The 26,347-nt window shown below is 44.7% G+C and overlaps 7 protein-coding genes across 7 annotated transcripts; 4 read left to right on the plus strand and 3 right to left on the minus strand.

Annotated features, from left to right (window-relative positions):
* The first annotated feature begins 539 nt into the window (after positions 1 to 539).
* Positions 540 to 1,617, plus strand: LOC136351414 (uncharacterized). The gene is made up of 3 exons (XM_066303504.1): positions 540 to 869; positions 978 to 1,034; positions 1,444 to 1,617. Exons 1-3 carry the CDS (start codon positions 540 to 542, stop codon positions 1,615 to 1,617), a joined length of 561 nt encoding a protein of 186 aa, XP_066159601.1.
* Positions 1,618 to 2,607: 990 nt separating this feature from the next.
* LOC4344736 (kinetochore protein NUF2 homolog) lies at positions 2,608 to 6,529 on the minus strand. Its single transcript, XM_015793524.3, has 11 exons — positions 6,285 to 6,529; positions 5,890 to 6,202; positions 5,619 to 5,798; positions 5,120 to 5,209; positions 4,469 to 4,576; positions 4,137 to 4,190; positions 3,929 to 4,043; positions 3,663 to 3,820; positions 3,282 to 3,377; positions 3,075 to 3,207; positions 2,608 to 2,905 (listed from the first exon to the last, which is right to left on the minus strand). Exons 1-10 carry the CDS (start codon positions 6,458 to 6,460, stop codon positions 3,085 to 3,087), a joined length of 1,413 nt encoding a protein of 470 aa, XP_015649010.1. The 5' UTR covers positions 6,461 to 6,529; the 3' UTR covers positions 2,608 to 2,905; positions 3,075 to 3,084.
* A 582-nt stretch (positions 6,530 to 7,111) lies between these two features.
* Positions 7,112 to 7,797, plus strand: LOC107276427 (MOB kinase activator-like 1A). The gene is made up of 3 exons (XM_015793700.3): positions 7,112 to 7,238; positions 7,374 to 7,537; positions 7,672 to 7,797. The coding sequence occupies exons 1-3, from the start codon at positions 7,184 to 7,186 to the stop codon at positions 7,741 to 7,743; spliced, it is 291 nt and encodes a 96-aa protein (XP_015649186.2). The 5' UTR covers positions 7,112 to 7,183; the 3' UTR covers positions 7,744 to 7,797.
* Positions 7,798 to 8,321: 524 nt separating this feature from the next.
* LOC4344737 (uncharacterized) lies at positions 8,322 to 9,138 on the minus strand. Its single transcript, XM_015793939.3, has 2 exons — positions 8,916 to 9,138; positions 8,322 to 8,828 (listed from the first exon to the last, which is right to left on the minus strand). The coding sequence occupies exons 1-2, from the start codon at positions 9,046 to 9,048 to the stop codon at positions 8,593 to 8,595; spliced, it is 369 nt and encodes a 122-aa protein (XP_015649425.1). The 5' UTR covers positions 9,049 to 9,138; the 3' UTR covers positions 8,322 to 8,592.
* Positions 9,139 to 12,615: 3,477 nt separating this feature from the next.
* Positions 12,616 to 16,421, plus strand: LOC4344738 (RNA polymerase sigma factor sigA-like). Its single transcript, XM_015792728.2, has 9 exons — positions 12,616 to 13,742; positions 14,076 to 14,274; positions 14,413 to 14,505; positions 14,627 to 14,755; positions 15,071 to 15,124; positions 15,223 to 15,300; positions 15,399 to 15,461; positions 15,727 to 15,839; positions 16,018 to 16,421. Exons 1-9 carry the CDS (start codon positions 13,018 to 13,020, stop codon positions 16,124 to 16,126), a joined length of 1,563 nt encoding a protein of 520 aa, XP_015648214.1. The 5' UTR covers positions 12,616 to 13,017; the 3' UTR covers positions 16,127 to 16,421.
* Positions 16,422 to 20,442: 4,021 nt separating this feature from the next.
* LOC4344739 (uncharacterized) lies at positions 20,443 to 25,679 on the plus strand. The gene is made up of 3 exons (XM_015795071.3): positions 20,443 to 20,825; positions 24,015 to 24,632; positions 24,709 to 25,679. The coding sequence occupies exons 2-3, from the start codon at positions 24,055 to 24,057 to the stop codon at positions 25,448 to 25,450; spliced, it is 1,320 nt and encodes a 439-aa protein (XP_015650557.1). The 5' UTR covers positions 20,443 to 20,825; positions 24,015 to 24,054; the 3' UTR covers positions 25,451 to 25,679.
* On the minus strand, positions 21,534 to 23,360 carry LOC112939898 (NDR1/HIN1-like protein 12). Its single transcript, XM_026027579.2, has one exon. The coding sequence runs from the start codon at positions 22,699 to 22,701 to the stop codon at positions 21,781 to 21,783; it is 921 nt and encodes a 306-aa protein (XP_025883364.2). The 5' UTR covers positions 22,702 to 23,360; the 3' UTR covers positions 21,534 to 21,780.
* Positions 25,680 to 26,347: the final 668 nt, after the last annotated feature.

The raw sequence follows: 26,347 nt of genomic DNA on the forward strand, positions 1-26,347 counted from the left end.
CACTGAGCGCCCCCGGCCGAACCAGCAAAGGGGGGCCTGCGCGGTCTCCCGGTGAGGAGCCCCAAGCTCCGTCAACAGTAGATGCAATAACCATCCTGAAGGGTGATGTAAACCCTAGCTAGTACTTCCTCCTTCCCAAATTGATCATCATATATGTTTATGCACCAAGATCAAGAATAATTTAAATCACATCAATCAAGACACCATGCACACATTCTCCCACAATATATGCATCGATTAAAACACTATGCCAATTACACATTAGCATGCACACATTCTCCCATGCTACATTAATTGTATTTTGATGAAATCCGTGTCCATGCGGTTATATGATGTTCAATTTGAAAAATTTTAAATCTTATTATATGATGATCAATTTGGAAAGGAGGGAGTAGTACGCAGCTAGCCAGCCATGGCCATGTGTGTTCGAAGAAGGGAGATGGCTTGTGCTTGTGCGCTAGAAGCCCGGAACAAATCGGCCTCCTGCCTAGGTCATTAAGGCCATTGACAAGAAGCGTCGTGCTTTCCTGTGGACGGGTATGGATTTGGTTCACGGTGGGCAGTGCCGGGTGTCCTGGACGAACGTCTGTCATCCCAAGGCCTTTGGTGGGTTGGGCATCCCTGACCTCAGGTTGGCTGGGTTTGCCCTGCGTGTTCGCTGGCTTTGGCTTCAGCGCTCTGGGCATCCTTATTGGGATGGTTTGAAGGCCCTCGTCGAGCGGACTGTTTCCGACATGTTCGATGCGTCCACCTTCTTCATGCCGGGGATGGTGAATCGGTGCTCTTCTAGACTGACCAATGGATTGATGGCCGCTCAATGGCTTCCTTGGCTCCTGATCTCCTCTTCGTCGTGCCCCAGTGCATCTGAGGTCCGTACACGGTCGCTTCTGGCCTGACGAACAATTCTTGGGTTTCCGACATCCGTGGCACCCTAATTGTCCCGGTCATCTCCTAGTTTCTTCGTATTTGGGATGCAGTGTCTCACTTCCAGCTCTCGTCGGGTGTCGGAGATCGTCTTGTTTGGTGTTGGACAAGTGACTAGCGCTACTCAGCGCGTTCGACGTACCAGACGTTCTTTTATGGCCAGCAGTCATTTGCTTGTGCTGATCTTCTCTGGCATGCGAGGGATCCTGCTAAATGTAAGTTCTTCCTCTGGTTTGCATTTCAGTGACACTGTTGGACGACCGATCTCTTCCAGAAGCACGACATTGACGGTCACTCGGTCTTCCCCTTTTGCGCTCAAGAGCTTAAGACGGCGAACCACATCCTCCTGATTGCGTGTTCGCTTGACAAGTATGGCTCCGAGTGTTGTCACCTCTTGGTTGGGTTGCCATTTCTCCCTCCCGTGGTAGCTGCCTCCAGGATTGGTGGCCTTCGTTTAGGGCATGCATGCCTGAGCATCTCCGTCCTGACTTCGATTCTCTGATCCTCTTGGTCTCCTAGCAACTGTGGAAGGAATGGAACTCCATGGTTTTCGACTCTGCATTATCTTCAGTCTCGGAGGTCCTGCAGTCCATCCTCTCAGAGGGCCATCTATGGTCGTTAGCTGGCATTGCTAATTTTGGGGGTTTTTTTGGGAGAGTAGTGGGCTCCAATGTTATCAAGTCACCCGACTAATCGTGATTAGTCGTAAAGTCGGTCAAGCTAGTCGACTAAAGAGCCACGACTCGACCAAATAGCAAGTCGTGTGATTAGTCATGGTTAGTCGTGGTTAGTCGTAGATTAGTCGTAAAATCGGTCGTAAATTAGTCGTGATTAGTCGTAGCAAATTACCAATTCACCATGATAATTGGCTTATTGTGTTTAGTACTTTAGTTTTATTTATTGTTGACTTATTGTCTTGCTTTGCTACTCCATAGTTTATAGTTTATACTATATACATTTCTTAGCACAGTATAATAGTAGTAAAAATTATATATTGTATCCCCTGTTTTTGCATGACCAAGTCATGGACTAGTCATGGACAAGTCGTGGACTAGTCGACCAAGTCGACAAGTCGGTCCAAGGGTACCTCGACTCAACTTTACGACTTGACCACCATGGTGGGCTCTGCCCCCTTCCCGCCTTTTGGAGTCATAGTACCCAAGTCGTATTTTTTTCCTTGGTCTTTTGTTTACCTCCTCTCTTGGCATCAGTTGGTCTGACTAATTGTGTTGTGTAACAAATATTCTTTTCTTCTACTCCCTTCATCCCTAAATGTTTGACGCCGTTGACTTTTTTAAACATGTTTGACCGTTTATCTTATTCAATAACTTTATGAAATATGTAAAACTATATGTATACATAAAAGTATATTTAACAATGAATCAAATGATAGAAAAAGAATTAATAATTACTTAAATTTTTTTGAATAAGACGAACGGTCAAACATATTTAAAAAGTCAACGGCATCAAACATTTTGGGATGGAGTAATATATTGACATGCAATCCTTTTGCGCGTTTGAGAAAAAAAAGCCCGTAACAAGAAAAGGAGATCGCGATGGAGGAATGAAGAGGAAAGTTGCTACATCCGTCCATATCACGATCTGTGCTCCAGATTTGCTGACCTAACACCACCGTGCATTAGCTTTTTGATAAATACCGTTAAACCATACTAAAGGAATGAATTATGTAGGCAGATAGTAGGACAGATAATCCAAAGTTTTTACTTGGCAACCTGACACCAACATTTCCATATCAGAGTGATTCAAGGCATTTTTACATAACTACTGCAGATAATTCGATGAAGTATTCTCAGTCACCGAATTGGTCAGACGAGGTTCAAACAGACCATAAGGTCCATAACTGTCACCAGTGATAACAAAAACATCTCAATTCCAAATTTACAGCTGTGGCATAAAACACACTAGGCTATCTTCTCCAAGTGGCTATCCTCTTTTCAGGGAGCGGGGCTGCAGGAGTTCTCTGCCATTCAAAACAAGGAGAGATGAGTTTCATTAGGATTACAGCACAGCAAGAAAGCAAGGTATTGCAAAACTGCCGTCTACCAAACTTAGCTTGAAATGCTACAATAACAGCTGAAATGCTGTTAACTGCAACAAGAAAGTGGGTGTCAATTGCTGGATGACCTAACCTTTCTCAATCTACAATGTTGCAGATGTGTCCAATGGCTCCACAGCTTGACGATCTAAACTTTCTAAAGTTTCTTTGCTCACCTCATCAACTTGTTCCAAGAAAGACTTAAAATTATCCTTGTAGCAAGTAAACTGAAGAAGGATTATATTAGCAACCAACAATTTTATCAATGATTATAGGAAATAGTCCTCTAATAAAAACATACCGCATGTCCAATTTGTTGAAATTTAGCATATATCAGCTGTAGTTCTTCTGCAGCATCAGTCCTTGTTGAATCAACTTCCGCACATAGTTTAGTAGCCTGTAATGACAGAAAAATATGTCAAGTATAGTTGAAATAGGATCATAGTATTAACAAATAAGATAATATAATCTACAGGCTTTAGCATATTAGGGAGATAGTCAGGCCGGTCAGCATATGTTCCTGGACCAATACTAGCGCATACAATGAAGCCTCTTTGGAACATTAGATTGTATTAGGTGGCATGTGGCATGTGAACACCAGAAATCAATGATTCAGAGGGAAAAAGAAGTTTTCAAAGACATTGAGTTTGAACCACACAAAATTTCAGGACGAAATCATCACCTTTGCAATTGTTTCCTCTACTTTCCTTTCACGAGGTTCAAGACACTTGAGTTTCCATTCAACTTCAGAACTCAAAGCAGCCAGCTTCTGATTTTCGTCTGCTACTATTTGATCCTTTTTTTTTTCTTTAGCTTTAACATGCTCCTCCATTTCATGCACTAATCAAAAAGGTATTCATGCAATAACGTGAGGAAAAGAGTATTTCAGAATGGAAAGAGCATACACAAATTCAGCAATACTACAAAAGGTAAGTACAGTTTGACAACCTTTCCCATCCCATTCAATAATCTTTGTGTCAAGGGCCATAATTTCAACACTTTCATCACTAATCTTAGTTTTGCGCGCTTTGACTTCTTTCTCAAGGGCTTTAGTTGCAGTAACCTAACAGCAATAATAAATAAGAGAGTTACTAGGGTTTCATCTTAAGATTAATCCAACTCCATAATGAAAAACTAGCATTGCAGATGTCCATACCTGTTCTTGTAAAGCCTGGATTTTAGTAGAATGCTTCGACAATTTTTCATAACCCTGCAAAATGGAGACAGCATCTGCAGTTATTAATGGATCAGTAGGTCAAGCATCACAAGGAACAGTAGTAAGTAGCCAAGTGCCACTCTTGCAACAAGTCAGCCCCAACAACCGCAACAAACAGATGATCCAAACAATACAGTGGAATATCAGGAAATTGAATCAATATGAAACAGATGAAGTAACCCTATATTTGCTAGATATTGTTACGGCCAATCGGCAAATACAAGTTACCTTCTACCTTCGGTGTTTTGTAATGAAGAGTGGAACAAGACTACCTTACTGTATATCTCCAAAGTGGCAGTTTTCTCTTGTACACTTTGCGTTGCTATCTTCTCAGCATTCTTTAATTCAGCACGAGCTGTTTTCTTCTCTTCAAGGGCCCTCTGTAATACAGAATAAAATCCAAAATTAGTGATGCAAGCTTATAAAGATAATTTATATGCTGTTAGAAGAACAAAGTGTTGATCTGATTGATTCAAATATATGCATATATTTCCAAATAGCAGTTGAATAGAAGCGAGGAGTATTAAACTAGTGAAAGTGTGTCCTCGAGAATCAAGACAGAGCATCTGGCAATAACTGCAACTTTTTAATGAACAAATAATATACAGAGTAAATACGAAGTTCTACGGCATTGGAAGAATGTCAGTTGTGCATGCAAAAATAATAGTATTTACATTGTTTTTCAATTTCTCACAAACTTTTTGAAGAGTTTTAGAATGGTAAATATCCAAATGTCCCTTTAATACCAGATTATGTGAAAAAAAAAACCTAGATCAGCACTAAAAACTAAACATATAGAGGACAAAAACCATTGCACACGATCACTACAAACCATCTATGATTGTGGTGAAGTAATTCAGGTATTTAAACAAGACTGACCATCCTGCCAGCGGCAATAGAGAAAAAAGAGGAACAGATCGAACCTGAAGCTTTTCTGGGGACTCAACAATTTTTGGCAATAACTTGGAATTTTCTTGTGCTAGTTTCACCAACTCAAAATCATTTTTGGCAATCTGTATAAAGAAAATAACAAGGCGTTTAGTGAGAAATCGTCTTTTCTGCATATCTAAAATTTCAGCATGTCAGCGAGAACCATTTCAGTGTAGCTTAACATATGTCAAGAGTAAATGATAGTGTGTTACAATGTAAATGGGTTTTCCAAACTATTTTTCAATCCAATTATACACAAAGATCGTCTTGTCCAAATGGCAAAGCTGCAAACCTTCTGGTTTCTATCCCTATTTGACCTGGACGCTTCTGACATTTCTAACCAACACAATATAGAACTGCAAGTTATATAATGAAGTCAGAAAGTCGGACACTCAGACCTAGAAGAGAATTTGGCCTAATACTACAGGGCCAGGTGAAACCTGTAGCACCATATAGTCAAAAGCGGAAGTAGGATTGCAATGTAAGCACCACCTTTCTGTGGGTCTCCTCTTTCTTGTCATTGATCGCAGTCGCGTTGGCTCTCAGTGCCAGCTGCTTTTTGTTGTACTCTACAAGCTTTTGCTTCAGGGAATTGACCTCCGCCTCTATCTGCTGAACCATCGGCTCCTCCATTTGCGCCGCGAGCTCATGATCGGCAATTGCCTTCTGATGCTGTACACAGGACAGAATCAAAACAAAAGAGGAAAGTTAAATTGTATATTCCCAGCTAGCAATTCTGTGCGCCATGCCAGAAGCATCAAACCTCGGCAAGCTTGGCCTTGAGCTCCATGCACCGTTCATCCAAGTTGGGGAACTCGTGGATGATGGGCTGCAGGAGGGCGAGCTTGTCGTCCCTGTAGTAGAGGAAGTTGATGAGGGCGCTGAGGACTTGCACGAGGCGGCGCGGGTCGGGGCGGAGGAGGTCGCGGAGCGTGAACCCGGGGAACTGGATGGACTCGAGGAAAGCGCTGGCCCTCTTGTGGAGGCGGAGTACCCGGATGCCCTCCATGTAGTGCTCCGGGTTGTCGAGCGACGCCAGCGCGTCGAATCCTAGCTGCCCGTCGAGGTCGTCGGCGCTGCAAAATCTCCACCCAACAATTACAAACACCGAGCGGGCGGCGCCGGCGAGAGGGGGGAGGGGGAGGCGCGCGCACGCACCCGGTGGGGTCGACGACGGTGGCGAGGAAGTTGGAGATGACGGCGGGGAGGAGATCCGGCTGCGGGTTGGCGATGTCCTCCGCGCGGAGGTTGGCGGTGGGGGCGAGGCCGTAGGTGTGCAGCGCCTCCGCGATCTGCTCCGGCGTCAACGGAGGGAAGGAGAAGTTGGACGCCATCTTCTTCTTCGCCGCCGCCGCTCTCTCGCCGCCGACGCCTTTCCCCCAAATGAGAGGAATTTCGAAGGCAAAAAAAAAAAAAAGAAGAAATGGGAGGTATTTGCCCGGTTTCCCGCTTCGTTTTCCCGCTTTGCGGAAGCGGAAAACTCGGGAGCAGATGCGGCGCTTGGGGAGAGTTCTGGGCCCAAAGCCCATACTCGTGTCTAATCTTCTCGATAAAATTCGGCCCAGCCCAAGATGAGGCAGCCAGTTTCCACTTTCCAGCCCGTGGGCATCGCGTCGATTGGACCAGCCCACCGAAGCAAAATTTTAGGAAATTTTCTGGAATTTTCAGGTAAGGATGTTCGAATCTGTCCATTTTAGCCTGTCCACAGTGCTTTGCTTCTTTCCACCTGTCCTGATATAATTAAAGGCTAGAACATTGACTAAATGGACAAGCATGATGGGTCCTTTTTGGAACAAAAATTTCCAAGAACACTTTGTATTATACCCCACCTATTATAAAGTGACTTTGTATTATATCCACCTATTACAAAGTGGAGTTGTCATGTCAACAAGCCCCTGATTCATTTTTTGTACAGAATTACTTAAATATATTGGTCACGTCATAACAAAGTAACAACAGAAACATGGAATTTATGCAGATATGAGTACAGATGGGCTGATGGTGTACAGATAAAGAAGCCGATAGAAGTGTCAGCGCCAAAATATGTGGAGTTCCTAATGGACTGGATTGAAGGCCAACTTGATGATGAATCTATATTTCCCCAAAAGCTTGGTAATCATTGTTTGTCACAAACATTTGATGTTGGAATGGTCATGTGTACCTTAGAAATAGTGCAGGCACTACTCATATATTTGTCCAATTTTGACACAACTCATGACACTGATATGGGTTTAATTCCTTTACCAGGCACACCATTCCCGCCAAACTTCAAGGAGGTTGTAAAGACAATTTTCAAGCGCTTGTTTCGTGTTTATGCCCACATATATCACTCCAGTTTTCAGAAGATTGTCAGCCTCAAGGAGGAGGCCCATCTTAACACGTGCTTCAAGCACTTCATTCTGTTTACAACTGTAAGTCTCTTTTGTTTGTAGATTGTAAACTCATTACCAGGATTGTTTACATTTATCTCATATTTGCTCTTGGTTCATAGAAATCTGGGGAAAGCAAAATTCATTTGTTTCCGGCCTTTTGGTATGTGGTGCAGGAATTTGGCCTGATTGACAAGAAGGAGCTGGCTCCACTCCAGGAGCTCATCGAATCGATTATTCCATACTGAGAAGAATACAGGGACGGAACGGATAGCGAGTTCTTTACATGGACGATCGAGGAATCAGACTACTTGAAACACTGTATTACTGGCATAGTAGACCTTACTGTTCCAGATATCAGACATAGAAAAGGACATTTGACATTGCTAATGCTATGTTTGTGTGTACCGATGTTCGTTCGTCCTGATTCGGTATTGCCTTTGTACGCGTGCTTGTAATGTAATAACAGGATTTGTGGATTGGGATATATTGCAAAGAAAGATCTGTTAATCCAATCGTGAGTTGCAATTGTTGCTTCCTTTTCCCAGTACCAACGATTCAATTGTGTGTGATTTCTTGTTTGTTATACACATCAATCAAGATTGGGGGGAATGAAATGTTTGGGTTAATTTTATCATGGTTTAGAGTTGGCACTAATCCAATCAAAATGTAATAACTGATACAATGAAGACGCCATAGATCATACTAACTGGGAGAATGGCATCAGAATCTGAGATACTATCTTGCATACCATACACAGCCCGCAACAATCGAGATAGGGGAATGAAATGTTTGGATTAATTTACCATGATTTTAGAGTTTGTACTAATCCAATCAAAATGCCATGGTTCATAAACATCATAGTCTCATAGATCATACCGACTGGGAGAAGAACAACATCATAAATTTCAGATAATAAGAACACAAGATGGCACCGATCACTGACTCATCAGGCAGCGGTTTGAAATGAACTGTCGATGCAAGCACCACGAGGCGTGGCAGATGGAAGCAGAGGAGAAGCTGTTCCTACTTAAAACACATACAAGCTACTAGAACTTTCTGGAAGCGGATCGGTCGATCGGGTGTTGGTGCTAGAGCTAGACGCGGCCCTCCCAGAGGCACGGCTGGTCGTCGGAGCAGACGGCGATGACGGCGGGCGGCGGGGCGAGGCCGAGCGCGGCGGCGCGGCGCCAGCGCTGGGCGCGGGTGAGGCCGAGGCAGGGCCCGTACCGCATGTCCATGTCGAACTCCCGAGCCATCCTCTCCCGCCCCTCCTCCTCCTCCGCCTCCTCGACGTGCCTCCTCGCGTCGTCGACGGCGCGATCTGGCGTCGCTGCAAAAAAACCGAACAATCGAATCAGCGGAGACGCAATCGATCGAACAGTTTCGGGGGCGGGAGAAACCGGGAGGAGAAAAGCACCCTGCGACGCGGGCTTGTGGTGGTGGCGGGGCAGCGCCGCCTTCTTGGAGACGCCGCCGGTGGGCTTGACGCCGCCGGCGGCGTGGGCCTTCTGCTGCCGGAAGAAGGACCTGACGTCGCCGCCGCTCCTCATGGCTCCGGTGGACTCCTCTCTCGATGATCTCTATGGATTGTCGCGGCGGCGCGGCAAGGTAGGGTGGATTTGGGGGAAGGGGAATGGATTGGAAGGGGAGGGGAGAGAGGGGGAGTTTATATATGGAGAGGTGGTGGTGAGAGGGAGTTGCGGCCGTTGTGACGGCGATTCGAATTTTGAAATTTGAAAATGTGGGCGTCTCGTCTCGGGGTGTGAAATCCAACCGTCCATCCCATCCATGTCGTGTGGAAGGCTGGAACCGTGTTCGTTTGAACAGGTTCTTGGGGTGCAAAACGTCTGTGCCAATGTGCCATGAAACCGTGCGTGCATTCACACGTAGGGATAAAAAAGGGTCAGGAAACACGCTAAACCATTTCCCTATTCATATTATTTTTCGGAAACGGAATAAAAACGGTAGGCCGGAAACGGAGATAATATCGAAAACATAATTATTTACATGACGGTATAAATTGAAAGCCGATAATTCATGTCAGAGGCAACGAACTATAACATCACACATTTAGATAGCAATCTAGCATGGTTGCATGAGACAAATTCATCCTCACTCTATTCAACACAAATACGTACAAACATGTATAATAGATTGATAAATGATAATATGATCAAGTATTCGACAATAGTTATAACTTCAATGACATATAATTGTAAGTCTATAAAGCATATTAATACGAACTAACGGTGTGAGGAACTACCAAACTAGGAGCAGCTCTATGGTTTAGCGTTATCACAACCTCGTGGGACACTGGGACTGGTATATTCAGGCTAAGGGAATGGGCCATTGGAGATAACTTGGGCCAGAGATATTTATAAAAAAGGTAATTTACCGAAATATGTAAATGGTAATTACCAAAAAAAATACAATAACCGACAAAACGGTTGGTAAATCACCAACCATTTCCGATACCGTTTCTGTATTTTTTACAATTTTCGTTTCTAGGAATTACCATTTCCGTATTGTCTGATCAGTAAACTTCAGAAACGACCGTCCGGTTGGTTGGTAATTACTGCTACCATTTTCATCCCTATTTACACAAATAGTAGTATAGTAGATATATCATTTGTTTGGTTTTCAAAGATTTCTAGAAAGGTTCTACTTTTTGATTTTTTTTTCTTTGCGAAACACAATGCAAGCGCAGACAATTATAAAAACACACACACACACTTTATTTTATAATCACGTATGAAGACCATGCTATTTTCCATAACATTAAACTGAACCTATGATATAACTTATATTAACCTCCACGATAGAAGAGAAAACTCCATCTATTGCAAAGCGCATTACCGCTTAGATTGACCTAAGGAAGTACACCTTATGTTCCATAAATAAACAGCTTTTGAGGATAAACCTGTGTCTAAGGTTGTGCTCGAGAGAAGAGAAAAGGAGAAGATTGAAAAGATACGCAAAATAAGGTGAACTATTAGCGTATGATTAATTGTGTATTAAATATTTTATGATTATTAAATATTTTATGATTAATTGTGTATTAAATATTTTATGATTAATTGTGTATTAAATATTTTAGACTTAAAAATTAATTTTTGAGAGAAGAGAAAAGGAGAAGATTGAACAGATGCGCAAAACAAGGTGAACGATTAACTATGATTATTTGTTTACTAATTATTCCAAACTTAAAAAAACAAATTAATATGATTTATTAAATCAACTTTTTAAAAAACACAATGTTGAATAGTTTAGGAAACGTGCGTGCGAAAAACAAAACAATTTTCTCTCTTTGGTGTTGCTGCCAAACGCAGCCTTAGATGTTTTAGCCCAATATCTAAATAGCAGCTTTCTAGTAAATGCTTGTTCTACAGTTATATTTTCCTAATGCGGTAGAAATCAGCCCCTTCCTGTAAAACCAAACATGTAGCCTCTCCCAACTATTAAAATCAATCAAAATACTTCGTAATGGCACTCAAACCTTTATTTTAAGGAGATAACTAACCCGTTTTGATAGTGTTGTATTTATCTGCAATAAGGAATGAAAGAGGATTATAAACCAATATGAAAAACTCTTTTGCCATCTCACTAATATAACTAGGTGATATGGTAATAAGGGCATCCACAGTGTTGTGCAAAAGTAGTCTATAAGCAATACAATATTTCATTCAGCCACCCAACAACATTGTGGAAGTAGTCTATAGCAAAGAAATAACAAAAGCTATCCATAAGCATATGGTTTGCCCATAGAGAATAAAATATGTTATTTGTCTCTACTCCCTCTTTCCTCCTAATATTATTTGTTATCTATGCATATTGTAAAGGTTACAATAGTTAAGCTTATATATGTGGGTCCTATTTATATGGGCTATTTTTTCTATATACATTATATATATTGTTGTTGCTCTAAGAATAAAATGCCGTCATTAAAAATAAGGAAAAATGCATAGCAAAAATTCCTCCTATTTATTGACGGAGTAGTACTTGTTTCAGTAGCAGTTAAGACGGTAAAATATCCCACTTCACTGTTGAGAGCTACTCCAAATTTTAGAATTTTTAGACTCACCTGCAGTTGAGAAAGCGAAGGACCTGTTTCTAGACGGAAAAGAAAAAAGAAAAAAAAAGAGCATTTACGAGTAGTTTATGCGGCGTGTGGGCGTGCGACGTGTGGACGGAACGAGTAGGCTCTCCTCTTTTCTTTCAGAAGAGGCGATCTTTTGTTGTGCTTTGGACTGTGTCGTCTCGGCGGTGAGTACTACCTCCGTCTATAAAAAGTTTTCATACTATTAGGAGAAGTAGAGACAAAGAAAAAAGAAAAAAAAAAGAGCATTTACGAGTAGTTTATGCGGCGTGTGGGCGTGCGACGTGTGGACGGAACGAGTAGGCTCTCCTCTTTTCTTTCAGAAGAGGCGATCTTTTGTTGTGCTTTGGACTGTGTCGTCTCGGCAGTGAGTACTACCTCCGTCTATAAAAAGTTTTCATACTATTAGGAGAAGTAGAGACAAAGAAAAAAGAAAAAAAAAGAGCATTTACGAGTAGTTTATGCGGCGTGTGGGCGTGCGACGTGTGGACGGAACGAGTAGGCTCTCCTCTTTTCTTTCAAAAGAGGCGATCTTTTGTTGTGCTTTGGACTGTGTCGTCTCGGCGGTGAGTACTACCTCCGTCTATAAAAAGTTTTCATACTATTAGGAGAAGTAGAGACAAAGAAAAAAGAAAAAAAAAAGAGCATTTACGAGTAGTTTATGCGGCGTGTGGGCGTGCGACGTGTGGACGGAACGAGTAGGCTCTCCTCTTTTCTTTCAGAAGAGGCGATCTTTTGTTGTGCTTTGGACTGTGTCGTCTCGGCGGTGAGTACTACCTCCGTCTATAAAAAGTTATTAGGAGAAGTAGAGACAAATAATATATTTTATTCGTCTTATATAAAATTATTTTATTAGTATTTTTATTATTGTTAGATGATAAAATATGAATAATACTTTATTTATGCATGTCTTATCTTTTAAAATTTTTTTATGGTTTTTTTAAAAAGATGAATAGTTAAACGCTAGACATAAAAGTCTAATAATTAAGTTTATTTTGAGATAGATGGAGTAGTTGTTTGTACCTGTCGCTGGTGGCGCGGGCCCCTGGATTAAGGGGATCTCGTGGCGGAGGCTTCCCCGTCCGCGTCGCGACGAACAAGGTCGCCCCGCAATATCTCGCCCCGACCAATGGCCTCCCGCCCTCTCCGCCTCCTCTACCCTATCCTCTCCCTCCACACCCCACTCCGACCACCACCACCACCTCGCCCGCGGTAACGCCGCCGCCGTCGCTCGCCGCGGTAAAACCAGCGCGCGCGAGAGAGTGGGTGTCCGTGTGGCCTACTACTTGCTTCCTCGGCGCGCGCGGCGCGTGTGTGCCTCGCATCCTCCACCACCACTAGTGCAGCCAAGTGCGTGCGTGTGTGTGTGTGCGGACACCGTTGCTGCCGCCGCCGCCGCCGCCGCGCGCAGGGTGGTGACAAGATGACGGCGACGCCAGCGGTGATCGGGCTGAGCGCGGGGAACAGGCTGCTGAGCGCGTCGTTCGGGCCGACCGACCTGATGCCGGACAAGGTCAGCCTCGGCGTCGGCGGAGGCGGGGGAGGAGGAGGAGGTGGTGGAGGTGGGGACGCGATGTCGTTCGCGCCGCCGGCGCCCGCGACGCCGAAGCTCACCGCGGTCGCCGCGCACAGGCTCAAGCTCTCCCCGCATGGCCGCGCGCAGGTCATGCGCGCGCTCAGGCACCACTCCTCCGCGGCGGCCGCGCTCGCGCCCCCGCCCCCGCCCCCGCCCCCGCCGACGCCGTCGCCCGCCTCGCGCGCCGCCCACGCCCATGACCTCGAGTCCTCCCTCGAGGCCATCGTGCTGCTGCAGAGGTCCATGCTCGAGAAGCAGTGGGAGCTCCCCTTCGACGACGACAACCACGCCATGGCCATCGGCTTGGCCGAGGATGACGACGACACCAGCAAGGCCACCGTCGTCGTGGCGCGGTCCAGTGTCTCGGCGCGGCAGAGGAGGATGAGCGGGCGGCGGCGGGGGAGGACCAAGAACGGCGCGGCGCACTTCGCCGTCAGCCCCGAGCTGATCCAGAGCAGGAACAGGATCTACCTCAGGGGCACCGTCAGCAAGGAGCTCCTCACGCACAAGCAGGTCGTCCACCTCTCCCACAAGATCAAGGATGGCATCTGGCTGCAGCAGCAAAGATCAAAGTATGCCTCCATTGCCACACACTGCAAATATGAAATGATCAATCCTTCATTTGAATTATCATTTCCTCTCAAAAACATTGAAACTGTTCAAGTATATTGTTTACATTTCATCGTCAGCTTAAGCTTCGGAGTGAAGATCGATTGATCGGTGTATGAAATTCACCAAAATACTTCAAATGATTTAAGTGATTTGATTCGTATGATTTTTCAGTAATGGCCATTCAAATTGCTATTCTGCATTGCACTCAGTGACCTTGCATTTGTATGCCATTTCTTCATAATTTTTTTTAGCTTTCTTGATCCTGATGGTTTGTTCCTCCATTGTTGAACCAGGCTGAAAGAGAAGCTGGGAAATGAGCCCTCATACAAACAGCTGGCGCATTCGCTGAAGATATCACCGCCCGAGCTACGATCAAGGATGCACGAGTCGTTTCTTGCAAGGGAGATGCTAACAATGAGCAACCTCCGTTTGGTCATTTCCATTGCCCAGAAGTATGATAACCTTGGTGTTGAGTTGGCTGACCTCATTCAGGTAATGGAATCAGTTAATTCAGCTGCCTTTGCAATTCTAACAGAGTCTGTTCAGTCCAATCATCTGTTGGACACACTAGGAGGATTTTGTGTGCTTGAGACATGTAGTAACGTGTTGCGATCCAATCACATTTTGCAGGGTGGTCTGATAGGGTTACTCCGTGGGATCGAAAAATTTGATGCATCCAGGGGCTTTAGAATTTCCACTTATGTATACTGGTGGATACGCCAGGTAAGAGTTCTCTGCTATCCTGTGCTCAGGCAAATGGATGGAAGTTCAGAATTACAGTCAGAGATTAACTCAATCGATACCTGATACATTGTCCTTATTTCATTGTTTCGATCGATACCAGGGTGTTTCAAGAGCATTAGCTGAAAACTCAAAAACATTCAGGCTTCCAACTTATCTGCACGAGCGGCTGATTGCGATTCGTGGTGCAAAGTATGAGTTGGAAGATCAAGGAATTGCTCCAACAATAGAAGTAAGGCATACTGCACTAACAAAATAAAAATTTGGCTAGTTCTGTTTCCATGAACTACAAAATATTTACAATTGCAGTTTTCTTTGTGTATTTTAATCATTGTTTCTTTTTATTTTTAAAATTAAAATTTAAAACGCAGATCTGACAGTTTGCCAACCTTTATGATGGTTTTCAGTTCTGTGAACTGCAAAGTACTTCTAGTTGCTGCTATTGTATTTTTAACCATGCTACTTTTGTTTTTCTTTGAAAAAGATTATATAATTTGAATGTCGCGTCTCTGATGGTTTGCTATAACCTTTTGGTGGTTATTCTCAGAACATAGCAGGGTCACTCAACATATCAGAAAAGAAAGTACTCAATGCTACAGAGGTAATATATCTTCATCTTGCTCGGTGGAACTTCTTTTGTTAAATTCCTTTGATATTTCTGGCATTGTCACAGACATTTTTACTGGTTGAAAAATACAGGCTGTGAACAAGGTTCTTTCGTTGGATCAACAAGCATTTCCATCCTTAAACGGCTTACCTGGAGAGACACTGCACAGTGTAAGCAGCTATATAGCTACTTTGAAACACCATTATACATTTTCAATTTTGAAATGTGCCACGAGATTAAACCTTTTTCGCCCTTTCCTTGTTCTCAGTACATAGAGGATCAAAATGTCGCAAATGATCCATGGCATGGATTTGAGGAGTGGTATCTCAAGGTAACCACAGAGATATTTGTTCCAGAAGATAATTGCACTAATTGCTACTAGTCCATAATCCTGTTCTTTCTTTTATTTTTGGAAATAATCCATCCACAAGACAAAAGATCATTATGACTCCAAGCATTTTGTTTTTAAAAGTTGACTCCACAAACATATTATAGCTCTGAGTTGGTACTGGTATATGGATGACCAGACCTCATTACCTTATGTCCTTAGAGAATCATTGAATGTGCTTTAACTATAAACATTCTACTAATACCAGGAAGAAGTCAACAAGCTTTTAAACTCAACTCTCAACGAGCGTGAGAGGGACATTATCCGGTTATATCATGGCATAGGAAAACAATGCCATACATGGGAGGATATTAGCAGACAGTAAGTATTATTTCTTCAGCTCTTATGGACCAAGGTCCTGTACATGTTCAACTGCCTAGTCAAGTTTGCTCGCCATAAAAAAAAATCTAAAACTTTTCCATTATTATCAAACTATTCATAATAGTTTCTTGGTATATTTATTAGTTTATAATATTTGGCCTTGAAAAATGATCCTCAGATTCGGGTTGTCGAGGGAGAGGGTGAGGCAAGTAGGACTCATCGCAATGGAGAAGCTGAAGCATGCTGCGAGGAGGAAAAATTTGGAGGCATTGCTTGAGGATTATTGAGTTGAGGGGCTTTTTGTTTGAGTCAGATCCACAAACACAGCGGTTGTATATACTCAGAAAACATAGGGTACATCCTTCAAAAGGCGTACTGCCACTCACATGAAAGTAATTATACGTGTACATTTTGTGACATTAGGGAGATGCATGATCAAAATCTCTATGCCTGTGTTATGACCAAGGCAATCAGGAAACAGAGAGATGATGTTTTTCCTTCAAGGTTTACAATTATTCTGTAATATATATGTAAGTATGATTTAGCTTGATCAATAGAGCAACACTTAAAAGTTCTGAGCCATTTTTTACCGTGTTCTAAATATGTATTCTTTCTATTTACATATAAATAAGATGCTTAAAACTGACAAGGCTGGCAAAAAAATTTCTTATCATGTTAGATGATATTAGAGTTGGTGTAACTCCAAAATCTTCACAAGTTTGAAGTATGGTATAACCGAACTCATTGAAACTTCTGAACGTTTAATGAATTAATCCTTGTAATTGGCACTGAATTTTGTTCAAAACTTATCATCATGTTAAATAAAATACTTTTCTAAACTCAACCTATGTTTACCATTTCAAATGAGCTTGGTGGCAAAGAGTAGGCTTTTCCACACGATATTCAAAAAAGAGTTGGTGGATAAAATTCTGTAAGTTTGAGAAAAGAGAGGTTGATATGCGCCTTCAGCAAAAATCAAAGAATTCAATAAAAGGAAGAATTTGGGAGGGCCACAAACTGGTTCTCTTCTATTCCTACATTTTAGTGCATATATGATGGGTATAGCTATTTTCCGGATGGGCCATTCAAGGCGAGATATTAGAGGAAACTGAACCTTCTGATATTCATCAAAATGGTTCAGTTCCCTCTAATCCTCATTTCAAATGGCACATATAAATATGGTCCTAGCTGCTAAAACCCAACACTAGCTGCCAATCTGTTCATGTGCTGCTCAACTAAAGTATTCCATCAAGCAATCAACCTGAAGGTGAGATATTGGAGAAAAACAAGCTGAACATTGTTTGCCACACTGTTGCAAACAACAACCAGCAATCAGTTTGTTTTCCTCCAATTCTCACTTCCAGTGCCTGAACAAGCACAGCATATCCAACACTGAAGCTAGTACCTAATCTGAAGAGCTAGATGTAAACTGTGAAGCAGTTGGGTTCAGGTAGAGAGAGATTTATAGCCGTGGTTGATAGAACACAATCATTCAGATGCAGCATCAGCAGCAACAGAAGCATCTGTTTCTGTTACACCTGCCCTTCATGCCAATTGTGTGTTGTCTGTCCTGAAGAACCTTTCTACTCCCATTTTCAGAGGACTAGCAGTACAGGTAATAGCAGTAGTAGATGTTTACCAGTGCACAAGAAAAAATAAAATTAAAATAAATTATGAGTCAAGTTCATGTGAAATGTCTAACTCAACTCACCCTTTATTCCATACTAAACTTGGACCTTCTATCCCTTTATGAAATGACAAGTTCCAATGTCCATGTGTTATATCCAAACAATCCAATCCAATCCACAGTCAGGACCATGTAGGATTTGATAGGTTAAAAGTAGTGACTGGATTATCTGAAAGAAAATATAGACTGAAATGTAAATTTTGAGGATAATTATGCTTGCCAGCTGAGTCCAAAAACTAGGAGCACAGGCTGGAAGAGTGGAAGTCTCCACTCCTATATGGGTGTGTATGCCCATGACTGACGGTGGACAAAAGGACTTCAAAGTCTTCTGAATTTTATTTAGTGTAGCAGAGCTTTGAAAAATCTTTCTAGTCGATCCAATTCACCACAAGTTCTATATAAATTTGGCCAGCCACTTCCATCATGGTGCATAGATGTGTGTGTGTTTGAAAGGGTGGAAAAAACATTCAGAGATCGACTTTGTTAGGCCATAAAGAGAGGATGTTAGGCCTGATGAGCACCCTAAATTCGCGGTGGTATTGTACATCCTTGAAAAAAAATTCTATCAGCAAAGACTATATCATTAGTTGTCCGTGATAAACCACGAATTGGTAGAACACGGTTTAGCGCCCACTAATAGCACAACCGATGGTAAGGGTCTAAGGAACGATAACTCAACATGATTTTTCCATGGCGAAACATTGTACATAAATTTGAGAAACTATTCACGACCATGACCTTTGATTTCTTGTTTGACAACATGTATGAATCCATTCTTATTTTAGTTTACATCATCGAAATTAGCTTTTGAACCGTCACAATATTTCTATGGATTAAACATCTGGCCACATACCGTCTAGAGAGATTGGACAGTAAACCCATTCTATACGCCAAATTTACCCCTAGTTTATTTCTAATATTTAAGTACTCCACTAAAATCATGAGATGCTTTTTTTTCACCCTGCTCATACGAAAATTAAGGGTTCCTATGAAATGAAATTTTTATAGGATTTTCAAAGGATTCAAATCCTGTAGGATTATTTTCTATGTAGCCCTCTGGTCTATAGGCTTTGGTTGGAAAAACTCCATAAGAATCATTATTTTTCTTCACTTTTTGGAGGGTTTTAAGGATGAGCTCAAACCTCATGATTTGAATTCCTTTGAGAAGTTTCCGTTCAAAAAAAAATTCCTTTGAGAAGTGTAAGATATCATGTCTCTATCTCTCTCCTCTTAACTCTATTTTAATACCCAATACTTTTCCTCTAAAATACCTATAGTTTCATGTGGACTATGCAAATAACCAATCCAATAAATTATGTATTCTAACAGAGTCTTAAAAAAAATTAGAGCGTGTTCTAAACTCCGTATCATTTTGGCTACTTCCTCAATTTTTGTTAGCACGCTTATTTGAAATACTAAAATGTGTGTTTCATACGAAAACCTTTTATATATAAGTTACTTTAAAAGCCAAATAAATCCATTTTCAATTAATATTCAATTAATTATATACTTATCATGTTTCTCTATTTACGTTGAACTAATCATCTGTTTCAAAACGCAATTTAGAACCCACCCTTAATCCAGGAAAATATATGGTGGAAACCACATATGTAGTGAAAATCTGGAAATTACTGTTGGATCGAAAAATGAACGTTTAAGATTCATCCATGTTACCACAGGTAAAAGTTTTACTCGCAGATTCATTCATGAGTAAAATTTTTACTCGTTGTGACGTGGACGAATATCAGACGTATATTTTTTAAACCAACGGTAGTTTTCAAGTTTCCGTTACATATGTGCTTTACGCTGTATATTTTCCCCCTTAATCCATAGCAATGAGATGAGAAAAAAAAAACAGAAGAAAATAGTGGGGGCAAAACGGGAATTTGAGATGAGCGGTGGAGAGGGTTGCTGTCCATGCCTGGCTGTCAGGAAAGCGAAGTCGCAAGTTGCCGCTTTGGACTCCAGCTGGCGCCGGCATTATACTCCTCCTATCTAATCCCCCCTTCTTCTATCATTAACGCATCATAAGCCCATCACGCGGACGTACGTACCCCCCCACCACGGCGTCACTAGCAGTCTAATCACGCAATTACCAGTCTAATCACGCGCGCTTAGCTTACTCGCGCACACAGCTCCACTGCTACTCACTTAATTCCCCTTCTAATACCAGCACCAGCAGCAGCAACAGCACGGCACATAACCTTTGCTTGCTTATTCAATCAGCTCAATTCCTAACAACAAGTTTAATAGTAAAGCTATTGACTATTAATTTATATTAGAGTTTACATATATACTCCCTCCATCTAATCTACTTTTGGTAGTCATATTTCCAAATCTGAAAAATTTATTTTTGATAGGCATATTTCAAGCCAACAACCTATCATCTTAATGACTTTTTCGGATTTAATGCGTGACTCTCCATTCTTTCACACAAGATTGGCTACATGGGCATCGAGAAATGTAAATATTAATGAATCGCTTGTTTACGAGGAATGACTAGTAATGGATGATAAGTAGAATTGTTTATCCTTGGTCTATGTGTCAAGATGAAATATGACTATTAAAGTTAGATGGATGGAGTAATAAATTAACTCTAAAATTAACTCTATTTTTTTCTCAACTCTCTTTTTTTTTCACTATGGATTTAATGTAAATATATTGGAACACGTGTAGAACTAATTGTTATATGAGAGCTAACACCTCTCATTTTTTTTTCTCCTTTTTTCCACACCAGTTAGTTTTAGCTTTACTGTTATCCATGCTCGAATCAGTGAGTAGTGGTAATTTCTTTTACTATGGTTATAGTTAGTTACTAAATTAAACTAATGACTTTCTCTTTGTTGCCGCGTGGTAGGAGCAATCGCATTGGGCAGCGGCCGCGGCGTATAAAGTCGTCGTCGTCTTCCTCTCTCTCTCTCTCTCTCTCTCTTCCCACTCTCTCCTGCATAGCTAAGCTATAGTAGCTAACAGTAGCAGCAGCTGTATTCTTCTGGTTCTTGCTCTTGTTCTTCTTCTTCTTCTCCACCTGCGATTGATTCGGCCTCTGAAAATCGATCATGGAATTCGGGTTCGGCGGCGGCGAGGTCATCACGCAGGGCGGGTCGTCGTCGCCGGCGGGATGGATTCCGGTGAGCTCGTCGTCGTCGTCTAGAATCGGAGCATCTGTCGCCTGTCTCTTGGCTGAGCTCTAGTGGTGTCCTGCCTGTTGCTGCTGCTTCTTCTTCTTCCTTCTCCTAGGTGTTCTTCACTTCTTCTCCGTTGCTGAGTTCTGCCAAGAAACCAACCAATTTTGACAGGTATGGTCCGAAATCCAAATTCAACTCAATTTCAATTCTTTTTGCCTATTGCTTTTGTTCAATTTTAGGGGTTTACTATTGGTACTAATCTACTATAGTATATACTGCATGATGTTGATGTATGTATATGTATTGGTAGTTTTTTTTTTTTGTTTACATAGAAATGTATTGGTAGCTTCCTAGTGTGTTGTTTGAGCTTGAGAGTGGTTGAGAGGATTTTTATTCCGATAAGGATAATTAATCAATCCAACTTCTACATCAAAGATGTATCCGGTCAGAGAGAAGTGGTTGAATAATGGATGAGTTGGAGATTCTTGGGATCTGAGACTGGTTATTATTCACTTATTCTTCTAGATAATCCTTGAAACAAAAGCAAGCGAAAGAACATGACAAGGATCAAGGGATGGAAAGGAGGAGAAGAAGCACATGCATGGCGCTAGGGCCACAATCTCCATTACCAAAAGCACATTTCCTTCCTACATAGGAGTAGCTTTGCTTCTTTTCATGGTGTTCTCTTTTTATCCTTTTGCCCCTTTCCTCCTCCCCTCCATGGAATTTGTTTCCTCCAAGCAACAAAGCTTGCAAGAAAAGAAGTCACTGGTCTTGTTCAATCTTGCAACAAGACTACATCTTTTCCTAATCAGTTTTTACTTTACCATGCCAGACTGTTTCCACTACCCTTTCTTTCCCCTTAATTAGGACCTACTATGATCTTAATCTGCACACCTCAAATCAATTACACAATCTAATTAATTGTACAAATTGGGGGTGTAGTTGTCATTTTCTTGACCAATCTATACATGAACTGAATCAACGAAGAAAGGAAGGATGAAAGGAAGAATTAATCCAAGAAAGGCAGTGGCATGTTCTTGAATCTTGATCACATCAGAAATCCATGGAGAACTTGGATTGGAGCAAGAAAGATGAAGTATCTTTTCTTTTGATGGTTAGCTAGCTAGCTGCTCTTGGATTTGGGCTTGGAGCTGCAGCTGAGGTCGACGGCGGTGCCATTGGGCCAGAAGAATCGGAGGTCGCAGCGTAGGCGCGTCCAGTACTTGAACGGGACGAGGCCACCCACCTTCCACCGCGTGCTCGCCTGGCCGGACACGGTGAACGGCACGACGCCGTCGGCGAGCGCCGCCTCCATGGCGGCCATGCCGGAGCTGTCCAGCGGGATCCCCGACGAGCGCACCACGTAGCCCAGCGGCAGCGACCCCTTGGGCGGGACGTCGAACGGGTCGGCGCGAAGGATGGCGATGACCACGCGGTGGAACACGAGGCGGAGCTCGAAGTCGGAGAAGGTGGCGCCCGACCTCGCGTTGCCGTTCTCGGCGGCGACGCCCAGCGACAGCGCCGCCTCCAGCGCCCCTTGCTGGTCGTAGACGAGGTCGTCGAGCCGCGCCGACCGGATGGCGAGGTACGGCGCCCGCGGCTGCAGCAGCAGCACCACCACCAGCACGGCCACCGCCGCGACGAGCACCACCACGGCGAGCACCGTGAACACCACCGCCGCCGTCCACTCCAGCGGGCCCGACCGGTGCGCCCTCCGCCCCCGCGGGTGGTGCGTCACCTGGTCCCGCGGCGGCTGCCACGAAGGCTGCTGTTGTCTGGCCTCCTCGCCGCCGTTGCCGTACCGCTGGTCGGGGGGGTAATCACCCCGGTGATCATGGTGGACGCCGCCGCCGTTCGCCGCGCTTAACATTGTGAGATGCAGCGAAGCTTTTGCTGCGGCTGCGGCTGCGGCTGCGGCTGCGGCGGCGGCCGCCTTATGTGCTCGGCCTTGTCCACGCCGTGGCGTGGCGTGGCGTGCCTGCGCCGGAGGAGGACTTGTTGGTGGAGAGGAAGGTTTGGAATCTCCACTTTGCACGCTGATCATACGACAGAGGAGGAAGCTTTGCTTGGAGGGTTAAAGAAATGGGAGCAAAGGGAGAATTCTGATCCTGGGCTACCTCACCCATGCACCACCATTGCTGCCATGGCCGCCGCCCCTTTTCGCGACACACGGGCTAGCTTATGTCGCGCCGCGCCATTGATGCTGCTCTTCTTGGATGCTTTTCTTTGGTTGCACAAGCCTTTTTTTTTTTTTTTTGCAGTTGCAGTGACACTGTCAGTGCCTGACTGATGAGAGGAGCTTTGAACAGAGGTGGCATGCTAATGGCATTGGCAATTGCCATTGATAACCACTCAATGGCATGATTGCAAAGCACCAGATGCCTCTTTTTCTTTCTTCCTTTCTTCTCCCTTTCAGTTGTTTAAGCTAAGAGGTGTTGAGTGGCATTAGCAATGCTTGCCTTTTTTAGTGCTTGCACTAGGGATTGTCAAAGGGGAAGAATATGCTACTTGATCAACATTCATCTTTCTTTAAATTTTGTCAAGGATCCCAAAGGTTTCACAAAAAAAATGGGGGAAAGGCAAGCATCTAGGCGTCAGTTGCGTGTTCTTTTTTTAGTGGGGAATGTTTAAGGTGAACTGTACCTTCTATTAGATCAAAATCACGATTAAAGACATGTCTGAATGCTAATTCCAAATGCTGGCAAAATCTACTTTGAGTTGAGAAAAAAAAAACAGCTAACTTACTAAGTAAATCATTTTTATTTCCTAAATAATTAGTTCTTTTACTTTTAAGTTTTTTTTTGGCTGATCTTAAACCTTAGATTAGGTGGACCTAATAAAACTTGGTTACAGATGGAGAAATTGTGCCTGTGATCTGTAATTTTGAAGTGATGAGCTGAATTTGGCTATGGTCTAATCTAATGCAATCAGCTTCTATCTGGCGCTTTAAGCCTATGATTTTGAAGTGATGAGCTGAATCTGGCTACGGAGTTAGGCTTTTACTTTCTGTAGAATTTGGTCATACCTACAAGGGTAAAAGTGATGTAATTTTTTGAATGGAATCTGAAAGTGATATCTTCATGCAACAGCAATGTTGCTACTTTTCATGTGCCATTCCTATAGCACATAGCTGATACTGAAACATGCTCTATGCATTTCTTTCTGGATTTGCTACTATGTAGTCTTTTTCATAGTTCCATATCACTTGGAGCATATACTGTCATACCATACACTACTATTGGAAGAATTTTAAGATCAGCTGCACACCTAGTGCTAATTTGCAGAATTCATTTCTTTTCCTACAATTGATTGTTACATCAAATTATATCTGACTTCAATGATTTGTGAATTTTTCAGCATGTGCCATGGAAGTAGCTAATCTTCAGTGACACGAAGAATGGATCCCCAGATTTTTGTCAGACTTTCAGTTGGACAGCTTGGTCTGAAACTCCCCGGTGCGAATGCGAGGAAGGCGGCCCGGAGCTTCCACTGCGAGATCCGGCTCCGAGGATTCCCTGTCCAGATAGCTCCTGTCCCTCTGATCAATTATTCAGAGTTCAACCTTGATCCACACACCAATGCCGCCGTCTTCTCCCTCGACGAATCTGAACTGAAGGCGCTGTCGGCACCGGGGTGTTTCGGAGCTCATGGGTCTTACCTCGAGGTCGCGGTGTACGTTGGCCGGCGTGGCGGGCATTGTGGCATTGTCACCGGGATGAAGAGGCTGGTTGGGGTGGTCAGGATGGACATTGGGCCTGAGTGGCGCGACGGCAAGCCGGTGATGCTTCACCATGGCTGGGTTGGCATTGGCAACGGTGAGGCCAAGCCGGAGCTGCACTTGAGGGTGAAGATGGAGGCTGATCCCCGGTACATCTTTGAGTTCGACGACGAGGTCGCGCTGAATCCGCAGGTTGTCCAGCTCCATGGCCGCAACCGGCAGCCCATCTTCAGCTGCAAGTTCATCCGCGACAGACGGTGAGAGGACGCCATTGACGCCGTCGTGCTCGTCTTGGTGATCATGTCGTTGATGTTGTTCTTGTTTGGTTGGCAGTGGATCACATTCGGATCAGCTGTACTGGTCGAGCTCCGGCGGCGAGGAGAAGGAGGCGGAGATGATGAGGAGGAGGGAGAGGAAGGGGTGGAAGGTGGTGATCCATGACCTGTCCGGCTCCGCCGTCGCCGCGGCGTTCATGGCGACGCCGTTCGTGGCGGCGAGCGGCTGCGACACGGTGGCGCGGTCCAACCCTGGCGCGTGGCTGATCGCGCGCGCCGGCGCGACGGCGCCGGGGTCGACGTCGTCGTCGGCGGCGGTGGAGAGCTGGCAGCCGTGGGGGCGGCTGGAGGCGTGGCGGGATCAGGGCGGCGCGGCGAGGCAGGACACGGTGTGCCTCCGGCTGCGGCTCCTCCCCGACGGCCAGGACGCGTGCATGCTGGTGGCCGAGACGCCGCTCCGCAGCGACAGGGGCGGGGAGTTCGCCATCGACATGGACAGGCAGGCGCCGGCGCTGGCCGCCGGGGCGGAGCACTGCGCGGCGAGCCTGGGCGAGGCGTGCGCCGGCGGCGGGTTCGTGATGAGCTGCCGCGTGGAGGGGGAGTCCCGGAGCAGCAGGCCGCTCGTGCAGCTCGCCATGCGCCACGTCACGTGCATGGAGGACGCCGCCATGTTCGTGGCGCTCGCCGCCGCCGTCGACCTCAGCGTCAAGGCGTGCCGGCCGTTCCGGAGGAAGACGACGGCGACCAAGAAGACGGCCTCTGCCTCATCGTCCCCTGATCCCCTCGAGCTCGACACGTAGCCGATGCATCCATGTCCTACTAGTCTTCGTCGTCGTCTTCTTCCTCGCACAGCTGGCGAAGCACCGATGGATCGAGCACCCATGGCGGCCATCAAAATCCTTCTGTAAATTCACTTTGAAAGAATTGGACACTCCCTTTTCCGTTCGTTCAAACTTTGTTGTATGAATTTTGTAGAGTTCACTAAAATCCAACCCTGAATCTGCGCCTCATTCGAGCAATTTTGAGAAATTCCAAGTCGCTTCCAATGACAGCAATCCAAACCAGGGGTGTATTTGAAAAAAAATCAGGTTCGTCAAATTTTTGGGATTGCCGCTGGTCGTCAGATCAAGCTGGCCGGCGGCCGGGCGACGAACTCCTACCTCAATCCTCCTCCGCCGCCGCTCCTTCCCCACCTGCATCCGTCCGATCCGCGCTCGTCTATCTCCGCCGCATCCGACCCCGACGGCTTCCGCCGCGCACTCAGCCCACCTCCACCCCACCCTCCTCGATCGCCCTGTTCCCCGACAACGATGAGTAGTTCGAGAGCGTACCTGACGGCGAGAATGGTGGCGGAGGAGGAAGAGGGAGCACGGGCATCCCAGGCCGGCGATGTCGTAGGCGGCATAGTTGGGGGAGATCTCGTCGAGCCCCTTCCTGATCTGGCCGATGCGGCCAGATCAGGAGAGGCCGTGGCGGAGGCGGAGCGCGACCTGGCCGATGCAGCCGTGGCGGAGGCGTAGCGCAGGGAAGCCGGGGCGCGCGAGCGTGGCGGCGCCTCCGTGCCGCGCGGTGGAGGAAGCCGTCGAGCGGCGGCCGGCCTCGAAGGCGACGAACTCGTCGTCGTGGCGGCCGCGGCGGCTCGTCAGCGCGCGCACTCGTCATCCACTCCGAACTATGGCTAGTTGTGGGGTGGCCCA

Source organism: Oryza sativa, chromosome 8 (assembly GCF_034140825.1).
Source record: "Oryza sativa Japonica Group chromosome 8, ASM3414082v1".
NCBI lineage: Eukaryota > Viridiplantae > Streptophyta > Magnoliopsida > Poales > Poaceae > Oryza > Oryza sativa.